General features: G+C 45.6%; 1 protein-coding gene across 1 annotated transcript in view; it reads left to right on the top strand.

The window, feature by feature from the left end:
• The first annotated feature begins 3,321 nt into the window (after positions 1-3,321).
• The window catches only part of LOC137519570 (cell division protein ZipA-like), a 28,350-nt gene continuing 10,527 nt past the window's right edge, over positions 3,322-21,144 (top strand). Inside the window, exon 1 of the mRNA XM_068238545.1 lies at positions 3,322-3,703. Within this exon, the coding sequence (XP_068094646.1) occupies positions 3,590-3,703 (114 nt within the window). The 5' untranslated portion in view covers positions 3,322-3,589. The remainder of the gene's footprint in view (positions 3,704-21,144) is intronic.

Below are 21,144 nucleotides of genomic sequence, written 5' to 3'. Positions count from 1 at the left end.
TTTACCCTTACTGCCAAAACAGCCATTTTCACCTACCGGTGCTCCCCCCATTCATGTGGCTATAACTTTATCACTGCTTCTCACACCTGAACAAATGATATCTTGTTTTTTTCTTTGGCACAAATTAGGCTTTTAGTGGGTGATACTTGTTTTCAGAAAATACTTTATTTTCTATGCATTTAAAGAGACTCTGAAGCGAGAGTAAATCTCGCTTCAGAGCTCATAGTTAGCAGGGGCACGTGTGCCCCTGCTAAACCGCCGCAATAGCGCCGCTAAACGGGGGTCCCTTGACCCCCAAACCCCCCACTGCGACACTTGGTCGCAGACTTGGTCGCTCCTGGAGGCAGGGCTAACGGCTGCAGCCCTGCCTCCAGTCGCGTCTATCAGCGGCGGATCTCCGCCTCTCCCCCGCCCCTCTCAGTGAAGGAAGACTGAGAGGGGCGGGGGAGAGGCGGAGATACGCGTCTGACAGACGCGCGTGGGGCAGGGCCGCGGCGGTTAGCCCTGCCCCAACCAGGAAGCGCTCCCCCGCATTACGGAGGGGATTTGGGGGTGAAGGGACCCCCGTTAAGCCGCGGGATAGCGGCGGTTTAGCAGGGGCACACGTGCCCCTGCTATCTATGAGGTCTGAAGCAAGATTTATTTTCGCTTCAGACTCTCTTTAATAGGGAAAAACAAGAGGAAAAAATACACCATTTCTCCAATTCCATTCCCTATAGTTTTAAAATAAGCAATGCTACTATAAATTAAACCCACCCATTTTATTTGCCCGTTAGTCCCGGATATCCCAACCTTGAGGGCTCGTTTCCACTATAGCGAATCCGCATGCGGGCACTGCATGCGGATTCGCATACTTAATGTTAGTGGATGGGGCTGTTTCCACGTGTGCGGCGGCAGCGGCGTTTTTCGGTGCGGGGAAAATCTGCACGACAGGGTCGTGCAGATTCGCGTGCGGCAGGAATGCGGGCGAATCGCCGCTAATGTATTCAATAGGGAAATCGCATGCGGCTTTGTCATGCGGATTTCCCCGCGATTTCGCATGCGATTTCGCATGAAAGCCAATGGACTGAGGGCTCGTTTCCACTGTAGCGGTGCGGAATCGCCTGGATTCCACCGCTGAAGAAATCGCATGCGGCTGCGTTTCCGCATGCAGATTTACCCGCGATTTCGCATGCGACTTCGCATGGCAAGGAGCCATGCGAATTTAACCATGTCACTGCCTGTGTTAAGTTCCATTGACTTTCATGCGAAATCGCATGCGAAATCGCGGGGAAATCCGCATGACAAAGCCGCATGCGATTTCCCTATTGAATACATTAGCGGCGATTCGCCCGCATTCCTGCCGCACGCGAATCTGCACGACCCTGTCGTACAGATTTTCCCCGCACCGAAAAACGCCGCCGCCGCCGCACACGTGGAAACAGCCCCATCCACTAACATTAAGTATGCGAATCCGCATGCAGTGCCCGCATGCGGATTCACTATAGTGGAAACGAGCCCTAAACTTATGTTCCCAGTACAATGTATGGCGACAATATATTATTTGGAAACAAAGGTGTATTTTTTCTGTTTCTCATTTTTTTTTACCCGATCTAGTCTTTATTTACTAAAACAACAGTAATATACACTCGTGACATACATATTTAAAAAAGCTGAGTCAAAAAGCTGAGTAAGGCAACTATTTATGCATTTTTTTGTCCATTTATTGCAGGCACTTCAATTGGTTCAGGGAACCAAGCGACCGCAGCACCACTGGACGCGTAACGTGGCTCCTAACTGGATGACGTTTAAAGTGATATGAAACCCAGCATTTCTTCTTTGCTCTAAAACATTATTTACAGCATATAATATACTACCACTTTTTTTTTTTAGCAGAACAGTATTCAAACAGTTAAACACAGGGCTTACTTTTCAAATAGAAAGTTCCCTACAGTGAGAGCCTCATCTGAACTGGTGATAACATTATCTTGTGTTTATTTAATTGTAGCAAGAGTGCAATGTAAACATTCTCTGGCAGTTGTGAGAATCCTTCTATAACATGTCTAAATCAGCAGACAGCTCAGAAAATTTCACTGGGTACATTACAATACATAAATACTGTAGCTATAAATAAAATGCAATGGCAGCTTTCAGAGCAAATAAACTGTACTTTGGGAACTTGTAATTTCTAAATGAATAATAATACTTGTGCACAAAAGAAAATATGATAACTGTATGGGTTATAAAAAGTAGGTAAACACATTTTTATTGAATATTATGTCTGAATTTAATACTGCTTTAAGTAGGATTAAGTGGTTAAGCCAACAGCAAGCAAGAAAATACTCAAAATAGTTTTGACAATACTTTTTACCAACTTTTTGGTACTTTTACAGTTGCGGAGTACTGAAAAGTTGTTTTTAACAGAAGAAAAATTATCTCCTAGGAGAAAAAGTGATTGAATGAGGGCCATTTTGTCCTCCCCCCTCCTGTGTCCCTTGACTAAGGCCCAGTGCCCACCAAAACTGCTAGCAGATCCGCAAAACGCTAGAGGTTTTTGAAGCAGATTTCAGAGCGATTCTAGGCATGTAAAGGCCCCATTCACACTAGAGCGTTTTGCCGGCGATTTCAACAAAACGCTCAAACGACAGCGCTTTTGAAAGCGCTAGTGTAATAAAGCCCATTCTTACTTGGGCGATTTGCACTAATCGCCGCAAAGCGCGAAACGCAAATGCGTAGCCTGCACCATTTTCAGGCGATGTCCCGGCGTGCTATAGTAGTGCTTAACGCGATCGCAGAAAAATCGCCGTAATGTTCAGTGATTTTTTCCGCTGAAAAATCACTCCTGCAGTTTCCGCTTTCAAGTGTGAATGGGGCCTTAGAGGGGTTTTCTAAACATGCCTAGCGTTTTTTTGGAGCGTTTTTGTGTAGCAGATGTCATATGCTGTTACAGTAAAGCGGTTACTGAACAGCTTCTGTAACAAAAACACCTGGAAAGCCCCTCTGATCTAGCGTTTTTCAGAGCAGTTTTCCGCTTTCCTATACTTTAACATTGAGGCAGAAACGCCTCAGAAATCTAAAAAATGCTGCAGCCCCCGAGTTTGCGTTTGTGGAAAAAACAACCCGCTCTGGTGTGCACCAGCCCATTGAAATACATTAGCCAAGCGGTTTTCAAACCTCTAGCGGTTTTAAAAATGCTCATGAACTGCTCTGGTGTGCACCAGCCCAGAGACATGGTGCAGAGACACCTGTCTGCAGATCCTCCTGTCAGGCAACCTCCGCTGATCTGGTCACCCTCGTCTCCTCCCCCTCCTCCTGGCTCTGTAGACACAGAACGATCCACCTGTTGGGGCACATTCTCCTCGCTGTCATGACAAACCCGCTTCTGCGCTCCCGAGAGGAAGACAGATGTGCTAATGTTGTTTTATTAAAAATGCTTTTACGGTTCCCATAAATTACTAATGCGCTGGAGTCTGTGAACCCTTCCGGCAGATTGCGCCACGCCCCGCCACATTGTAAACCCGTGACTCCTCGCCCTGCGTCATGTATATAAGGGTGATCGCTGCTCTTCCCATGCATCTACCTGCCTCACCTCCGGCTGCACACACACACCATGGAGACCACCCTGAAGTATCGGACCGCGGGGTCCCTGCCCATCGGACGCAGCGAATACATCCCCAAAACACCGGAGCCCAAAACCAACAACAACAATAACTTCAAATTCAAGGTAAGAAAAAGTTCTTCAGAACACCTTGGACCTGCGAGACGTCTGCAAAGAGACGCAGTCACCTGGCTTGGTCACCTCGAGAGGATCTCCAAGTCCCCGGACTTTGCAAAACAGCCTTGATGCTTGTATAGTCAATGCAGTCTATAATGTGGCATGGTTGCTATGGAGGGTGGCAAGGCTACTAAAATGTGGATTATTTTACTAAAAATTACAAATCATGTTTGCATTCTGCTCTTGTTATTGGTAGAGGCTGGCTATACATACAATCTCTGCACAATTATTTCACTGCAGAAACCAACCAGAAGCCAAACACACATAATAGATGGGCAGCACGGTGGCATAGTGGTTAGTACACTCGCCTTGCAATGCTGGGTCCCCGGTTCAAATCCCAGTCAGGGCACTCGTGTTTCTGTGTGGGTTTCCTCTGGGCACCCTGGATTCCTCCCACATCCCAAAAACCTACAGATAAGTTAATTGGCTTGCTCCTAAATTGGCCCTAGTCTACAATACATAAATTACATGATACATACATGACTATGGTAGGGATTAAATTTGTGAGCTCCTCTGAGGGACAGTTATGCCCAGTACACTCCATATGATTTTCTGTAATGCTGGGGATACACGGTACGTTTATTTTTATCAATCGAGCCGCTGATGGCTCGATTGATAATTTCTGACGTGTCCGGGGGGATGGGGGACGAGCGGGGTCACGCCGTAATCGAGCCAGCGGCTCGATACACGGTACAGAAACATACTGTGTATTCACAGCATAAGATTTCCCTGCCAGATAGATTATTTCCAACATGTTGGAAATGATCTATCTAACCATCTATCTGCCGAGCAATTAAGCATTGTTCTACTCAGAAGGAGATAACCAGAAGTCAATGCACCAGAGATGACCAGTCTCTACAGAAAACAATCAGAACAGAAAATCTAACAGAAAAATATAACAGAAAATTGTATGGGGAAATCTAATGCTGGGAATACACGTTACAATTTTTGCCAAGAATCGTTCCGACAGATGCCTTCGATGATAAAATTCAGATATGTCCAATTTTCCGTTCGATTTCTCATAGAAGTGAATGGAAAAAAGATAAGAAAAAGGAGCAGAAGAGAATTGAGCAGAGAATCAAATGGCTAATAGATTGTGCGGCGAATCGAACACGAAAAACGTAACGTGTCTTCCCAGCATAACAGAAAATTTGTATGGTGTGTACTAGGCATTAGTGACGACTAGTCAATATACTCTGTAATGTGCTGCGTAAGATGTCAGTGCTATATAAATACATAATAATAATAATGAGCAGTGCTTACTGTCCCCAAATAGTGCCCATGATGCATGCTTGCTACGTTGCTGCCCCCCAGTGGGTGGATGTAGGCCAGATGGGGGGGGGGGGGGGTTAAACAGGCAACATGGATCTGTATGTTACTGCACTTACGCTTGATTTTTGTTGTTTAAGACGATGGTTTGTGATTGCCTTGGGCGAATGTTTACCATCGTTACATCTGTCCCAGGTTGTTTAGTCATTTGTCGTGACAGATTGCTATCTGATATCATTGCAGGCTATAAACAAGTAACAAAATATATCTTTCTAGAGAAGGAATTTAAATTGTTTCAACTCCACATAGCGTATGTAATTAAACAGAAATGATCCCATTCAGGCGCCCAATCATGTCCTGCGACTATTCTCGCATTTTGGCAGGACGGTGGAGGATACCTGATTATTTCAGCTCACAGGCTATGCACACAGATTTAAAGCTAAAAACTTATGACATAATGAATTGTATGTGTAGTATGGGTAACAAATAGAACATTAGTAGCAAAAAAAATAGTCTCATGTTTTTATTTTCAGGTATAGCTTTTTTTTTTATAACATTGCATCATTCTGTCATATTTGCAGTTTAGCAACCACACTCTGCCTTTTAAAGGACTACTATTGCAAAAAAAAAGTAGGCATTTAAAATCTGACAGAACCAACAGGTTTTGGGCCAGTCCATCTCCTCCTGGGGGATCCTTTGTTTTCAACGGCATTTCCTGAACAGCAGTTGCAAAGTCTAACTGACAAAATCGTGTGCAAGTGAGTAGGGAGGCTGGCTGGTATCTTACTATTTTTGGCAGTTAGATTGTTTTTCAGGAAATGCTGTTGAAAACAAAGAAAACCCTGAGAACCCCCCATGAGGAGATAGACTAGCCCAAAACCTGTCGATTCTGTCAGATTTTAAGTGCCTACTTTCTTTCGCGATGGAGGTCCTTTGAGGTAAAAAACAGAGCAGAAATAAGGACCCTGTGAACCTTCCTGCAGTAAAACCTTACTATCTCAGGCTGTCTCTCACTGTACCATGGCTGTTTCAGTGCTACAGAAAACAGTGGGCAATAACAGACCCCAGTGAGTCAAATAACTCAGAGAAGCTCTTTTGCATAGATAACAACTGCAGGTTTTTTAACCCTTCCTGTACTGGAAAACATGAGACTTTTTCTTTGCTACTAATGTTGTATTTCGTAGCTGTATATATTTTTTTAGTGTTTACAAAGTAGCTGCTTCCATTGTGTGCTTCTCACCCAGGTGCATTGCTCTGTGACAGGGTCTCTTTACTTACAGCAATGTGTGTGAGAGGTACATGGCGCCCATCCCCGCGCCGCCCCGAGGCAGAGGCTACCTGGGAGACTTTATTGTCTTGTCAGACGCGGGATTAACTCCTTCTCCCCCACAGCCGCTACTGACATCGATGTACTGCCAGGAAAGCAATAGCAAGAAGGAGTTAATCCTGAAACTGTCAAGCGAATGACATGTCACTGCTTCCCGCTGCTTTTCAAACCAAGTAATTCGCCGGAGGATCTTGCTAAGGAGTCTCTGATTGCCAATTAAAGCAAAACCTGAAGTGAAAAACTTCTGATATAATGAACTGTATGTGCAGTACAGCTAAGAAATAGACATTACCAGCAAAGAAAATAGTCTCATATTGTTTTCCAGTACAGGAAGCATTAAAAAAACAAACGGCCGTTACTGAACGAGAGCAGATTGGACATGACGGAAATAATCGCCTGATTCCCGTCGATCGGACACATTGTGTGCGCTCAGCATAAGAATTAGTCACAGTCTGATCGGTGAGATATCGATTGGCATGTGGGCCGCCTATACACCTAGCCTTAGCTGCGCTGATTTAAGATGGCCACACACGATACAATAAAATGATCCAATTTGACGTCAATTCGATAAAAACGATCAAATCTCCCGAAAAGATCGAAAGCTTTTTTTTTTTTTTTTTATTCAACTAAAAAATCCGATCGGATTTTCCGTTTTTTTTTCGATTTTAATCGAACTGGAATGCCAGATATTTTTCTTCAATCATTCTAAAGATTGTATGGTGTGTGATAGATTGACAATTTATTAATATACACACCCTAGCAATTTTCTCTGATTTTCCAATCATTTTTATTATAACTGGGGACAAAATTGAACATACGTGTGTGGTACATTGGTCATATTTTTGAAATGTTGCAATCAGTCAGAAAAATTGATTGCAATTCTTAAATTGAACAGATATTTAAAAAATTGTATGGTGTGTGGCCACCATAAGGCTATGAGGCAATCCTTGAAAAATGTGCTTTACAATAGAGCCTGATTTGCACATTTAATTGAAGTGCATCTGCATCTTTTTCATTCTGTTCTCGCTGAGGCCTGGAACCCACTGCAAACCGCAAACGCTAAACGCAACCGCTAGCGTTTTGTCTGAGCGGTTTGCAAGCGGATTCATGCGCGTTTTTGGTCGTGTTTTGCAACATTGTATTTTTTTCCCCAGCGGGTGCCTAGCGTTTTGCGTTTTGCGTTTTTATCCTGATTGGTCCTGTGAATTATTTTTCATTTTGTTACAGTGTGCTGAACCGCAAAACGCTAGCAAAACCGCTCAGTTTAGGTTTTGCTGAGCGTTTCTGCTAGCGTTTCAATACTTTACATTGAAGCGCTAACGCTCCCAAAATGCTGCATGTCCTGCGTTTGCGTTTCTGAGAAACGCAAACGCTCCTGTGGAAGTTGCCCCATCCATTAACATTAGCCCAGCGTTTTGGCAAACTGCTAGCGTATCGCAGTGCTGCCAAAACGCTGCCAAAAGCGCTCCTGTGGGTTCCAGCCCTCACAGTTTCTTTCTTCTGACGCTCCTGGATAGGCTGAAGTTGGGCCTTTCAAACATCAATTCAAACTCTTAGGCCTGGAACCCACTGAAATCAGCAAATGCAAAACGCAACCGCTAGCGTTTTGTCTGAGCGGTTTGCAAGCAGATTCATGCGCGTTTTTGGTCGTGTTTTGCAACTTTGTATTTTTTTGCCCAGCGGGTGCGTAGCGTTTTGCGTTTTGCGTTTTTATCCTGATTGGTCCTGTGAATTATTTTTCATTTTGTTACAGTGTGCTGAACCGCAAAACGCTAGCAAAACCGTTCAGTTTAGGTTTTGCTGAGCGTTTCTGCTAGCGTTTCAATACTTTACATTGAAGCGCTAACGCTCCCAAAATGCTGCAGGTCCTGCGTTTGCGTTTCTGGGAAACGCAAACGCTCCTGTGGAAGTAACCCCATCCATTAACATCAGCTGAGCGTTTTGGCAAACTGCTAGCGTATCGCAGCGCTGCCAAAATGCTGCCAAAAGCGCTCCTGTGGGTTCCAGCCCTTACTGTGAAAAGGCCCATGTACACCTGCAAAACCTGAGCACCTGTCCTCACAGCTGCAACGGACTGTACTGAGACTGATGGTAAAATGCCAGACTGAAGTCAAAGGTCCATGTACACAATTCTTAAAGCAATAGGCTCATTAATAAGATCTCATTAGGTGTTGCCTTTCTGCAGATGTTATCTATAAAGATATCCCAGCGTGGATCTATCTTCTTATTGCAGGGAAGATAATTCTCTGCTGCCATTTCTTATGTGAGGAGAATGATGTAGCCACTTCAGGAGAGATCTGTCCATTCAGAAGAATCATACAAGTAGGGCTGAACAAAGCAGATTCTAATGGCAGTGTGTGCTGATCTACTGATAGTAAACTAGCTGCAGTGTGTGCTGATCCCTGCTACCTCCAGTATGTACAGTATAAGCTGTTACTCAGTGCCTGCACTGATAGTAAACTGGCTGCAGTGTGTGCTGATTCCTGCTACCTCCAGTATGTACAGTACGAGCTCTTACTCTGTGCCTATACTGATAGTAAGTTAGCTGCAATGTGTTCTGATATCTGCAACCCTTAGTATGTACAGTATTAGCTGTTACTCTGTGTTTGTACTGATAGTAAACTAGCTGCAGTGTGTATTGATTTCTGCTACCCCCAGTATGTACAGTATAAGCTGGTACTCAGTGCCTGCATTGATAGTAAACTAGCAGCAGTGTGTGCTGATCCCTGCTACCCCCAGTATGTATAGTATAAGCTTTTACTCTGTGCCTGTACTGATAGTAAACTAGCTGAAATGCGTGCCGATCTCTGCTACCTCCAGTATGTACAGTATAAGCTGTTACTCTGTGCCTGTACTGATAGTAAACTAGCTGCAGTGTGTGCTGATCCCTGCTACCTCCAGTATGTACAGTATAAGCTGTTACTCTGTGCCTGTACTGATAGTAAACTAACTGCAGTGTGTGCTGATCCCTGTTACCTCCAGTATGTACAGTATAAGCTGTTACTCTGTGCCTGTACTAATAGCAAACAAGCTGCAGTTTCTTTCTTCTGACGCTCCTGGAAAGGCTGTAGCTGGGCCTTTCCTTTTAAGATAATCCTGCCAGTCCGTCCAGCAGATGGCGCTGCAAACAAAAAGCACATTTTCATATTTTTCATATAAAAATATTTTTTTTTTCTTATTTATTAAAGGACCACAACTGTGCAAAAATAAAAAAAAAATAAAAAGTTACATTTAAAATGTATGTCTACAGTGTGCATACATATATTTTCTTCCACAGAAAATTGCACTATCAATTAGTTTTGTTTCTACATCGATGTCACTCACAATAGGTTGTAAAAATCGGACAAGCTTTGGACTAGCCCATCTCCTCATGGAGGATTCTAGTCAGCGGTTTCTTTATTTTCAATACCACCAACTGAATGGCAACTGCTCAGTCCAACTACCCTAAACAGTGTGCAAAAGAATAGCTCGGCTGGGCGGAATCTTTGTATAGATCCTTTCTAGGGCATGCTTTTGTAAAGAATAAGGAAGTACTGAGAATCCCCATGACGAGATGGACTAGTCCAAAACCTGTCAGTTCTGTCAAATTTTTTTTATTGCCTACTGTAAGCGACAGCAACATAAAAAAGGAAAGTAATTTATAGTGCTTTTTATTCTGGGAGAAATCTACTTCTTATAAGTACGTGTACACATGTATTTTAGATTTTACTGTTTTTTTTTTTTTTTGCTATACTGGTCCTTTAAGGATAAGCGCTATCCTCGGAGGGATGGAAAATATAAATAATAGGACCAGTAATTCATTTGAAACTAGTTCCATTCAAATTCATGCTGGCTAAAGGTTATTTCTGTATTTGCTTTAAGCGAAACTGAACTCAGAACTTCCTCTCTGCTCTAAAAGATGCGCAACAGCACAATAACCATTTTTTTCACAATCAAGTTTTATTGAAGCGAAAAAGTCAACAAATATAAACTTACAAATAGTCAAACGATAGTGCCAGTCAGGGCCGGGCCGAGGCAGAGCCTGGAGAGGCTCCAGCCTCAGGGCGCAGTGTAGGAGGGTGCACAACTCATTCAGCTGTCATTCCTAATTGTGTATGAAGCAGAAAGAAATAAGAAAAGGGGATACAGAGCAGTGACTGCAAGCCAGATAACTAGATATTAAGGTGTTGGGGAGGTTGTGGGCCCTTTGGCCCTCTTAGGCCTAGTGCACACCGCAGCGTTTCCGCTGCGGTTTGCGATCTGCTTGCGGGTGCGGATCCGCTAGGGTAATGTATTTCAATGGGCTGGTGCACACCAGAGCGGGATGCGTTTTGCAGAAACGCATACTCCCGGGCTGCTGCAGATTTTGGATTGCGGATGCGTTTCTGCCTCAATGTTAAGTATAGGAAAACCGCAAACCGCTCTGAAAAACGGCACTTCAGAGCGGTTTGCCAGGCGTTTTTTGTTACAGTAGCTGTTCAGTAACAGCTTTACTGTAACAATACATGAAATCTACTACACCAAAACCGCTACACAAAACCGCAAAACGCTAGCTGAAACGCTGCAGAAAAATAAGAAAAAGCGTTTCAAAATCTGCTAGCATTTTGCGGATCTGCTAGCGGTTTTTGGTGTGCACTAGGCCTTTGTCTAATAGCAATCAGTGTGTGACGGCTGGGGTGGCAGGGATGGAGGGGCGCACTTTGGTGTCTCAGCCTTGGGTGCTGGAGGACCTTGTCCCTGCTCTGGTGCCAGTACAAATTGACATACATTTTGAGTATGGAAGACAAAAATAATCTTAGAGATTGAAATGCATATATAATAAGCTATAAATAGCATAAAATATATGCCAGATCAAGTAACTAACACCCTCTCATTTACTTCGCCTAATAGGTGGAAAGGATTAGCCCCCCTCCCCATTCTATAGCATAATACAGCTCAGAGCAGTGATCTCACTGATCTGTAGATCTTCTGAGCTGGACTGAAAACATGGAGTAGACTGTATAAGTTTGAGCATAATAACCTTTAAGGCTGCTTTCACAGTAAGACGTTACAGGCGCACGTTAGAGCAGCCAGTAACGCATCCCAACTCACAGCAATGATTAATCAATGGGCTATTCACAGTGCCCGCGTTGCGTTACATTGTAACGCAGCACGTAAGTTGAAAGTGCTGCATGGACTGTGCGCACATGCTCAGTAGTGTTGGAGGAGGAGGTCTTCCCTCCTCCTCCTTGGCCAGGCACATGGCTAATTAATATTCACTGCACGGTGTGACGTGCAGTGTTTACTTCCTGGAGCGCTGCTCTGTGCGGCGATTGGCTGGCGGGACCACGTGATGCCGCATGCGTCCAAGAGTACGCATCACGGCATCAAGGACGCCAGACTGAGCTGCACAACGCGGCTCACTCTGACGTCCACATCCAAGAGCACCAGGCGTTGCGTTAGGGGCACGTTATGCGACCATAACGTCCCCTAAAACGCAACGTCTTGATGTGAAAGTAGCCTTAAAGGGATACTGTAGGGGGTCGGGGGAAAATGAGTTGAACTTACCCGGGGCTTCTAATGGTCCCCCGCAGACATCCTGTGCCCACGCAGCTACTCACCGATGCTCCGGCCCCGCCTCCAGTTCACTTCTGGAATTTCTGACTTTAAAGTCAGAAAACCACTGCGCCTGCATTGCCGTGTCCTCGCTCCCGCTGATGTCACCAGGAGTGTACTGCGCAGGTACAGACCATACTGGGCCTGCGCTGTGCGCTCTTGATGACATCAGCGGGATCGAGGACACGGCAACGCAGGCGCAGTGGTTTTCTGACTTTAAAGTCAGAAATTCCAGAAGTGAACTGGAGGCGGGGCCGGAGCATCGGGGAGTGGCTGCGCCAACACAGGATGTCTGCGGGGGACCATTAGAAGCCCCGGGTAAGTTCAACTCATTTTCCCCCGACCCCCCTACAGTATCCCTTTAAGGAAAACAATTCTTTGTTACATCTAAATTATACAAATCCTGCAATAAATCTGCAGTGTGTCTAGTTCCTGCTTTTATGGAAGGAGACATATTGTTAACATTCTGTGTTTACAAATGAACTACTCTACCAAGGCAGCCTGCTGACACAGCTGAGAGATCAAGCGGAAATTAGACAGGCTAAACTCTAAATACATACAGGGTGCATTTCTCTATGTTTTCCTTCTGTGCTGTGCAAGAATTCAGGTCCCCTTTAATACCGCGTGTGAGAAGTTTGGGGAATATTTAGCTGTGGTGATCGCTGGATAATTATTAGTTTACACACATATACACCTCTGCCAGACTGGCGTTGTATCGCCCTGGGGCGGATTTATATTCAACTCAGTCTAGCCTCGCCAAACATAAAGTAAAACTGGCTTTAGGATCAGAAAGAGACTGTAAGCCTGCGAGTCGAGGCACATCGCTGCGCAGAATACCAGCATAGGGAGAGGACACAACTTGACAGAGTCATTTGACATTGTGAGCCTGACAGGACAGGTCCTCTTCCCTCCTGTGTCATGTGTTCATGGTTGCTCAGCTCACGTTTTTGCCATTATTTTTTTTATAGTACGACAGTGCTTACCATATTGCTGCTTTCCGAAAAGGGCAAATCATAAAATGTACCGGAGTACAATAATAATATCATGTTCAGCAATAACAATAATATTTACAATGGTCTGCAAATGTTTAGTTTTAATAGTTTCAAAAGCTCTGGGCTATATGCTGTACAGAGGTGTTGCTAGGCTATAGCCAAGCAACACATTCTGCTGCTATGGCAGGGCTAGGAGGGGCGACTGTGTGTTGCGCGGCAGAGCAGCTTCCAGCAGAAGGGGGAACCGAGAGGAATTATTCTTAAGGTGGCCACTAACGGTTCAATTTCTAGCAAAAAATCATTTGAGCGATCAGAAATTCTGATCGGAAGTGAAATATTGTAATACATCGTTCAACTAACCAATCTTTGCTTCCTATCTATTACAACCAACAAGAAAATCCAAATTTTGGTTCAATGAAAATTCATTCGGACGACATTCTTTCACTCGTTCATAATCGATTGTGTCCATCAATGGAGGTTATTTACAACCAATCCGATCAGAATTTCTGATCGCTCTAACGATTCTTCGCTAGAAATTGGATCGTTAGGGGCCACCAGTGACGTAGCAATAGGGGGTGCAGAGGTAGCGACCGCATCTGGGCCCTTGGGGCAGAGGGGCCCCAAAGGGTCCACCCTCTATCACAGTATTAGCTCTCTATTGGTCCTGTGCTGGTAATAATCACTTCTATAGATGCTTTTAATAGTAGTAATCCTTAACACACTATTCCCCATCCCCTTCCTGCAACTCTGACAGTGTGGTTGTCCTTGGCAGGTTTTGGTATGCCACATCAATTGTCATGTATAGAGTGCTTGGGGGCCCCATGTAAAACTTGCACCGGGGCCCATAGCTCCTTAGTTATGCCACTGAGGGCCACCTTTACCTTGAGCTCCTTCCAGATCCCTGTACTCCGTCGGCTTCTCGGTATACAGTCTCCGCTCTCCCGCTGTCAGCGCCGGTAGCCGCTTGGCTACTGTGCATGTAAAGAATCAGTGTGTAGCAAGCACCCATGGAGGGAAAAGTGATGTGCTATGACTTGCAGTGTCTCTGCACTCCCAGACACTCCAGCGACTCCTCCACAGTCAAGTCAGCACCATCCAGTAGTATCAAAGCTCTTTTATTGTTAAAAAAGTAGCATGACAAGCTTCTCAGAAATGATGCGAAGATGCTTGTCATGCTACTTTTTTAACAAAAATAGAGCTTTGATACTACTGGATGGTGCTGACTTGACTGTGGAGTGGCTAATGTGACTGCACGCTCTGGCCACCTCGATTGAGCTTCTGTGGCCGGAAGTATTCTGTGCCTGCGCAGTTAGTTAAAGGGGCACTACGGCAAAAATTGTAAAGTTTTAAATATGTGCAAACATAGAAAAATAAGAAGGTTTTTTTTTTCCAGAGTTCAATGAGCCATACATTGCTTTTATCCTATGTTGCTGTCACTTACAGTAGGTAGTAGAAATCTGACAGAAGTGGCAGGTTTTGGACTAGTCCATCTATTCATAGGGGATTCTCAGCAAGGCTTTTATTCTTTATAAAGATATTCCATAAAAAGGATTTAAACAATGATGCTGGACAGCTTCCCTGCTCGCTACACAGTTTTTTTTGGCAGTTGGACAGAGAAACTGCCATCCCCATTCACTAAATGCTTTTGAAAATAAATAAATCCATGAGAATCCCCCATGAAGAGATGGACTAGTCCAAAACCTGTCGGTGATGTCAGATTTCTACTACCTACTGTAAGTGACAGCAACATAGGAGAGAAGTAATTTATGGCTCATTTTACTCTGGAAAAACATACTTCTTATTTGTTTATGTTTGCACATATTTTAAATTTTACAACTTTTCACCATAGTGCCCCTTTAAGGTTTGTAACTGTTCAGGTGCGGAAAGCTCCTGGCCCGAGCAGGATCACCCACCAGGCAACCTAGGCAGGTGCTTGGGGCCTAGTGGGTGTCAAGGGGCCCTCCTGTCACCTTCTTTGTCCTCTCTTCGCTTTATCTTACCAGAAGGACCACAAATCTACCTTGTCTAGGGCCCCATTACATCTTAATCCATTTCCGCTCCTGGCCACGGGAGCATGACCAAGGAGGAGGTGCGGACTGGACTGCGCCTGCACTGTAGCCTGTGACTTTACTGGGGCTGACTGCAGGAGAACAGAGGGGACCAGGTGGGCACGGAGGAGCTAACGGACTACAGGGAGCTGGAGGAAGTAAAATCCTTTACCCCCAGTTGTCTCAGGTACACTTTAAAGTTAGCCTGTCTAATTCCTCCTCATTATCTGTAACTGATCACAACTGTAATTCGATGTCTCAGCTGTTTCAGCTGGCTGCCTCGGCAGAGCAGCTAATTTATAAACACAGAATGTTAAACCCTATGTCTGCTATCATGAAAGCAGAAAGTAGACACACTGTAGATTTATTGCAGGATTTGTATTAGCTGTAACAAAGAGAGGTTTTTCTTCAAAGGCTATTCTGCTGTTGCTTATCTTTTAGAGCAGTGAGGAAGTTCGGAGTTCAGGTCCGCTTTGAATGATTTTCGATTGGTTATTGGAAACGCATCCTATTTTTCTTCCCGATCATACACGGGTTTTATTTATGAACAGACGCCCATTGGTTTCCTGTTATTCTTTTCTTCCTACTATATTATTATTATAGGGATGTAGCGAGTGCGTCCATCTATGTTCTGTTTACTTAATGCTATTGAAAAGTATGTCATTAAAACAGGGCAGGCCACTATAAACAAACAGTCATCATACCTTTGTGTTTTATTTGTTCCTATCTACCTCGGAGGTCTTCCCACGCCTCCTGCTCTTCTCCATTCTATACTATTATTATTTATTATTATCCTTCTGTTTATAAGCCACCTACATACTACGCAGCGCTGTGCCATAAATAAGAAAGGACACAAATTACATACTTACATAAATAATAAGTACAAACCATGACACAGGAAGGAGGGAGGACCTGCCCAATCCACCTTACAATCTAAGAGGTGGGGGACTATGTTAGGAGACATCCTATATAGGATTAAGGAGGGAGTTCCAGAGAGTGGGCGCAGCCCTAGAGAGGTTTTGGAGCTGCATATGGGAGTAGGTTAAGAATGAGACACACATTAGTAGGTCATTGAAGGAATGCAGAGGGCGATTAAAGGTGTATGGAGCTATAATGTAGAACCAAATCTATAAAGGGGTTTTAAAGTGAACCAGAGACGAAGCACCCTCATGTATTTTACCTTATATATCAGTAAGAACATTAGAGAAAACACCTATCCTCACTGCTAAAAGTGTCTGTTATCAGCTGTGATAAGAATCCCGGACTGAACATTCAGTCTGGCTTTGCTGGGAATGATTATAGCTGAGTCATTATAGCAGAGCCACAAGGGGGCAGGCTTGAGCTTGAAGAGACACCAGAGAAGACAGACTCAGCTATAATCTTTCCGTAGCAAAGCCAGACTGAGTGCTCAGTCGGGGATTCTTATCAGAGGTGATAACATTCAGATTAAACAGAGAACAATGAAACAAAGAGCAGATTAGGTGTTTACTGCCATGTTCCCACTGATTTATAAGGTAAAATACATGAGCGTGCTTCATCTATGGTTCTCTTTAAAGGCAAAGTACAACCTGATTTTAAGGTGAACTGAAAGCCATTGTAGAGATTTGCTGAGATACAGCAGAGGAGGTACAGTGGGAGGAGCCAGTGTAGAGATTTGCAGAGAGGAGCTGCAGAGAAGGTATAGTGGGAGGAGGCAGTGTAGAGGTTTGTAGAGAAGAACAGCAGAACTGTTACAGTAAAAGAAGGCAGTGTAGACATTTGCAGAGAGTTGCAGTGGGAGGAAGCAGAAAAGAGATTAACAGAGAGGTGCTGCATTGGAGGTACAGTAGGAGGAGCCAGTGTATTGGTTTGCAGAGGTTGCAATGGGAGGCAGCAGACGAGAGATTTTCAGAGAGGAGCTGCAGAGGAGGTACAGTAGGAGGAGCCAGGGTAAAGGTTTGCATAGAGGAGCTGCAGAGGCGGTACAGTAGGAGGAGCCAGTGTAGAGGTTTGCAGAGAGTTGCAATGGGAAGAAGCAGAAAAGAGATTTGAAGAAAGGAGCTGCAGAGGGGGTACAGTAGGAGGAGCCAGTGTTTGCAAAGAAAGTACAGTGGGAGGAGGCAGTGTGGGGATTTTCAAAGAGAAGCAGCAACGGACATGCATGGTTTTTGGAAACGTGCAGACTGAGCCTTGTAGAATTCCCAGAGGAGCTTGAGTGGAAGAAGAAGAGTCACCATTGAAGGAGATTTTGAATGAGTTGTAGGGTAAATAAGTAGCCCACCATGGGAGGGCAGCACCAGTCGGCATTAAAGTTCACAGTATGGAGCTGGAGAGGGTGGTCGGCAGTATTGGGTAGTAATTTGTAGCTGTGACTTTGTATCAGCCTGTTATTGGCATGATGTTCAAGCTTTTTGGAGACCGGTGGTGGACTTCACACTCTAGCCTCCTCCAAACCCTCAAATACCAGTGCTGGATGGAGAGTAACCCCTTAAGTTTGGTTCGGATGGGGATAGCAGGCTCACTGTTTTTATTCCCACACAAAAATGAGTCAGATCAGTTGCTACGGCATCCCTTGCGTCATTTTTGATGCCAGATATAATTAAAACATCTCTGTATTATTTTCTACTGGTCCAGGCATGTCTGGTGTCTGGCTTTGAGGAAGCAGCCCTTCCAGAGTTGTCTGAACTGGAGGATTATAGAGTGGTGGAGAAACGGAGGAGGGTCTGCAGAGAACAGGGAGACACCGGCGACAATTGCCTAAAGCTCTGAGGGGGAGGGGAAAATAATAGTTCCTCCCCTGCAGAGATGAATTAAGATGAAATGAGACCTTAGGCAAGATAATAGCTTTGACTCTTCCTTATGGCTCTCTGGCAATCGGAGATGGGAGAGAGGTCAAAGAAAGTTATAGTTTGGCCCCCTGACACCCATTAGGCCCTGGACACCTGCCTAGATTGCCTTCTTGTGGATGATCCTGCTCTGCTCCTCTGTCCTAGGTGTTTTTGTTGTTTGTTTGGGATTTTTTTTTTTTTTTTTTTTTTTTTTTTAATCTTTGCAATTACCTCCTAGATCTATAAAGCCCAGACACACCTAGTTGCCCGAAATGATAATTTGTGATTGTTTTGGCTGTAAGAACTCCTATGGAAGCTTGCCACTCTGCCCTCGTCTGAGCAGCCTGCTCTGCGGGGGAGGGCTTGAGGAAGGGGAGGAGCAAGTTGCAGAGAGAAATAACAGTGATGATCAGATACTATTTAGCAGCACGCCGACACGCCAACAACCAGTCATTGGATGTCGTTGGACAGACCTGAGCACAATACAGGACAGGCGCCCAAAGTGACCACAAATGATAATAAAAGTTTCAGGTGTATAAAGGTGGCCACTAATGATCCAATGTTTTTCATTCAATTTTACGAAATCTATGTAGTACATGCTGGGTCAGGCAGAGGCGAGAGAGGCTCCAGCCTCAGGGCGCAGTGTAGGAGGAGCCGAGGAGGCGCACAACTTACTCAGCTATCATTACCGTATTGTTTTTGAAGCAGAAAGAAATAAGAAAAGGGGATACATGGCAGTGACTGCAAGCCAGATAACTAGAGATTAAGGTGTTGGGGGCCTGGGGTGCACCTTAAGGGGCCCATACACTTAACGATTTTCCCGCCGATATACAGCAGATTCGATCACTGTGATCGAATCTGCTGTGAAATCGTTGCGCAAACGCTGACCGAACGATCGATTTTCATCCGAATTTGATCGTTCCTGTCGATCCGTCCATGCGGAAGACTTCCCTCGATCGCCGGAAAGTCGGGAGTGCGTCGATAGCGGCGTTCGACTGTTCAACAACCGACGCTAGTGGCAATACATTACCTGCTCCGCCGGCGCGTGTCACCGCTGTTCCTTCTCCGCTGGGCTCCGGAAGTTTAAACAGTAGAGCGCCCTCTACTGTTTAAACTTCCCCCAGCAGGAAGTAAAGTGAATCTGGAGCCCAGAGCGGAGAAGAGACAGCGGAGACCGGGGAACTTGCGCCGGCTGATCAGGTAATGATGTATGCGGGGGGGGGGGATCGAGCGGCGGAGATTCACAATCTGTTTGCAGTAAAGGCAGCCATACGATCCCTCTCTGATCAGATTCGATCAGAGAGGGATCTATCTGTTGGTCGATCTGATGGCTAATCGACCAGTGTATGGCCACCTTGAGTCTAATAGCAATCAGTGTGGGACGGCTGGGGTGGGACCATGGGGCATATTCACTATGCAGCTGTAAAACTGCCGTCCCCAGGGAGCGCAAAGCAATTTTAATGGTTTAATTTTATACATTATGCTGTCTGACCCTAACTATAACTTCTGAATGTAGCAGGTCAGAGAAACATCCCTAGATAAGATTTTATCTGATTAAGGTTACATAATCCACTACTGTAGCGAGCTGTGTAAGTGTCCTGACACAGACGCACTGAAGACTGGGAGAGGGAATTCTAATGCTGGCATGGGGCAAACCCAGGATTTTCAAGGGGGGGGGGGGGGGGGGGGATTCCTGACAGGTCTCCCTCAGCCACGCACCATACAGTATAATAATTTGGTAGGACATCATAGTAGGTACACATAATGCATTTTCCCATCCAACCGACCGACAGCGGGATCGATCAGGAGCAGTTTGGATACAGATAATAATGAGAACAGTCAACGTTGGTAATGAAGGGGAAAGTGACGCATTCACACAGCAGGGCACAGGGCTGTATTCATACCTGACTCTGTTAAGTTCCCCAGAGCTACTCCATGCTCTGTACACACGCTGCTGCTCCATGCTCTGTACACACACTGCTGCTCCATGCTCTGCACACACGCTGCTGCTCCATGCTCTGCACACACGCTGCTGCTCCATGCTCTGCACACACGCTGCTGCTCCGTGCTCTGCACACACGCTGCTGCTCCATGCTCTGTACACACGCTGCTGCTCCATGCTCTGCACACACTGCTGCTCCATGCTCTGCACACACACTGCTGCTCCATGCTCTGCACACATGCTGCTGCTCCATGCTCTGCACACACGCTGCTGCTCCATGCTCTGCACACACGCTGCTGCTCCATGCTCTGCACACACGCTGCTGCTCCATGCTCTGTACACACACTGCTGCTCCATGCTCTGCACACACGCTGCTGCTCCATGCTCTGTACACACGCTGCTGCTCCATGCTCTGCACACACGCTGCTGCTCCATGCTCTGCACACACGCTGCTGCTCCATGCTCTGCACACACGCTGCTGCTCCATGCTCTGTACACACGCTGCTGCTCCATGCTCTGCACACACTGCTGCTCCATGCTCTGCACACACACTGCTGCTCCATGCTCTGCACACATGCTGCTGCTCCATGCTCTGCACACACGCTGCTGCTCCATGCTCTGCACACACGCTGCTGCTCCATGCTCTGCACACACGCTGCTGCTCCATGCTCTGTACACACGCTGCTGCTCCATGCTCTGCACACACGCTGCTGCTCCATGCTCTGCACACACGCTGCACACACGCTGCTGCTCCATGCTCTGCACACACGCTGCTGCTACATGCTCTGCACACATGCTGCTGCTCCATGCTCTGCACACACGCTGCTGCTCCATGCTCTGTACACACACTGCTGCTCCATGCTCTGTACACACGCTGCTGCTCCATGCCCTGTACACACGCTGCTGCTCCATGCCCTGTACACACGCTGCTGATCCATGCTCTGTACACACTCTGCTGCTCCATGCTCTGTACACACGCTGCTGCTCCATGCTCTGTACACACACTGCTGCTCCATGCTCTGTACACACGCTGCTGCTTCATGCTCTGTACACACGCTGCTGCTCCATTCTCTGTAAACACACTGCTGCTCCATCCAAAGTCAACTGTAGCAGTGAAAGACTCAACTTGTGCCTGTCCCCAGATACAGCACTAGCCCTGGTCTGAGGGGGATTCTGGGCAGCTGTAATCTCCCCCTGCGTTTGCCTATGGGTATCATTTTCCAATAGATTTTCATAGAAGTGAACGGAAATCGATTGGAAAAACAATCAAAAAATCTATAGGAAAAACAAAAATCGATCAAAATTCAGATCAGAGATGTTGGAAATAATCGATCTGGCAGGTAAATCTGTCAGAAAATTGTATGGTGTGTATCTAGCATAATGCAGGAGGGAAGTCATGGGGAGGAGGCAGTATATCCCTGTGTGCTACTT

Source organism: Hyperolius riggenbachi, chromosome 5 (genome assembly GCF_040937935.1).
Source record: "Hyperolius riggenbachi isolate aHypRig1 chromosome 5, aHypRig1.pri, whole genome shotgun sequence".
Lineage (NCBI taxonomy): Eukaryota > Metazoa > Chordata > Amphibia > Anura > Hyperoliidae > Hyperolius > Hyperolius riggenbachi.
This window is presented reverse-complemented; position numbering and strand designations above follow the sequence as displayed.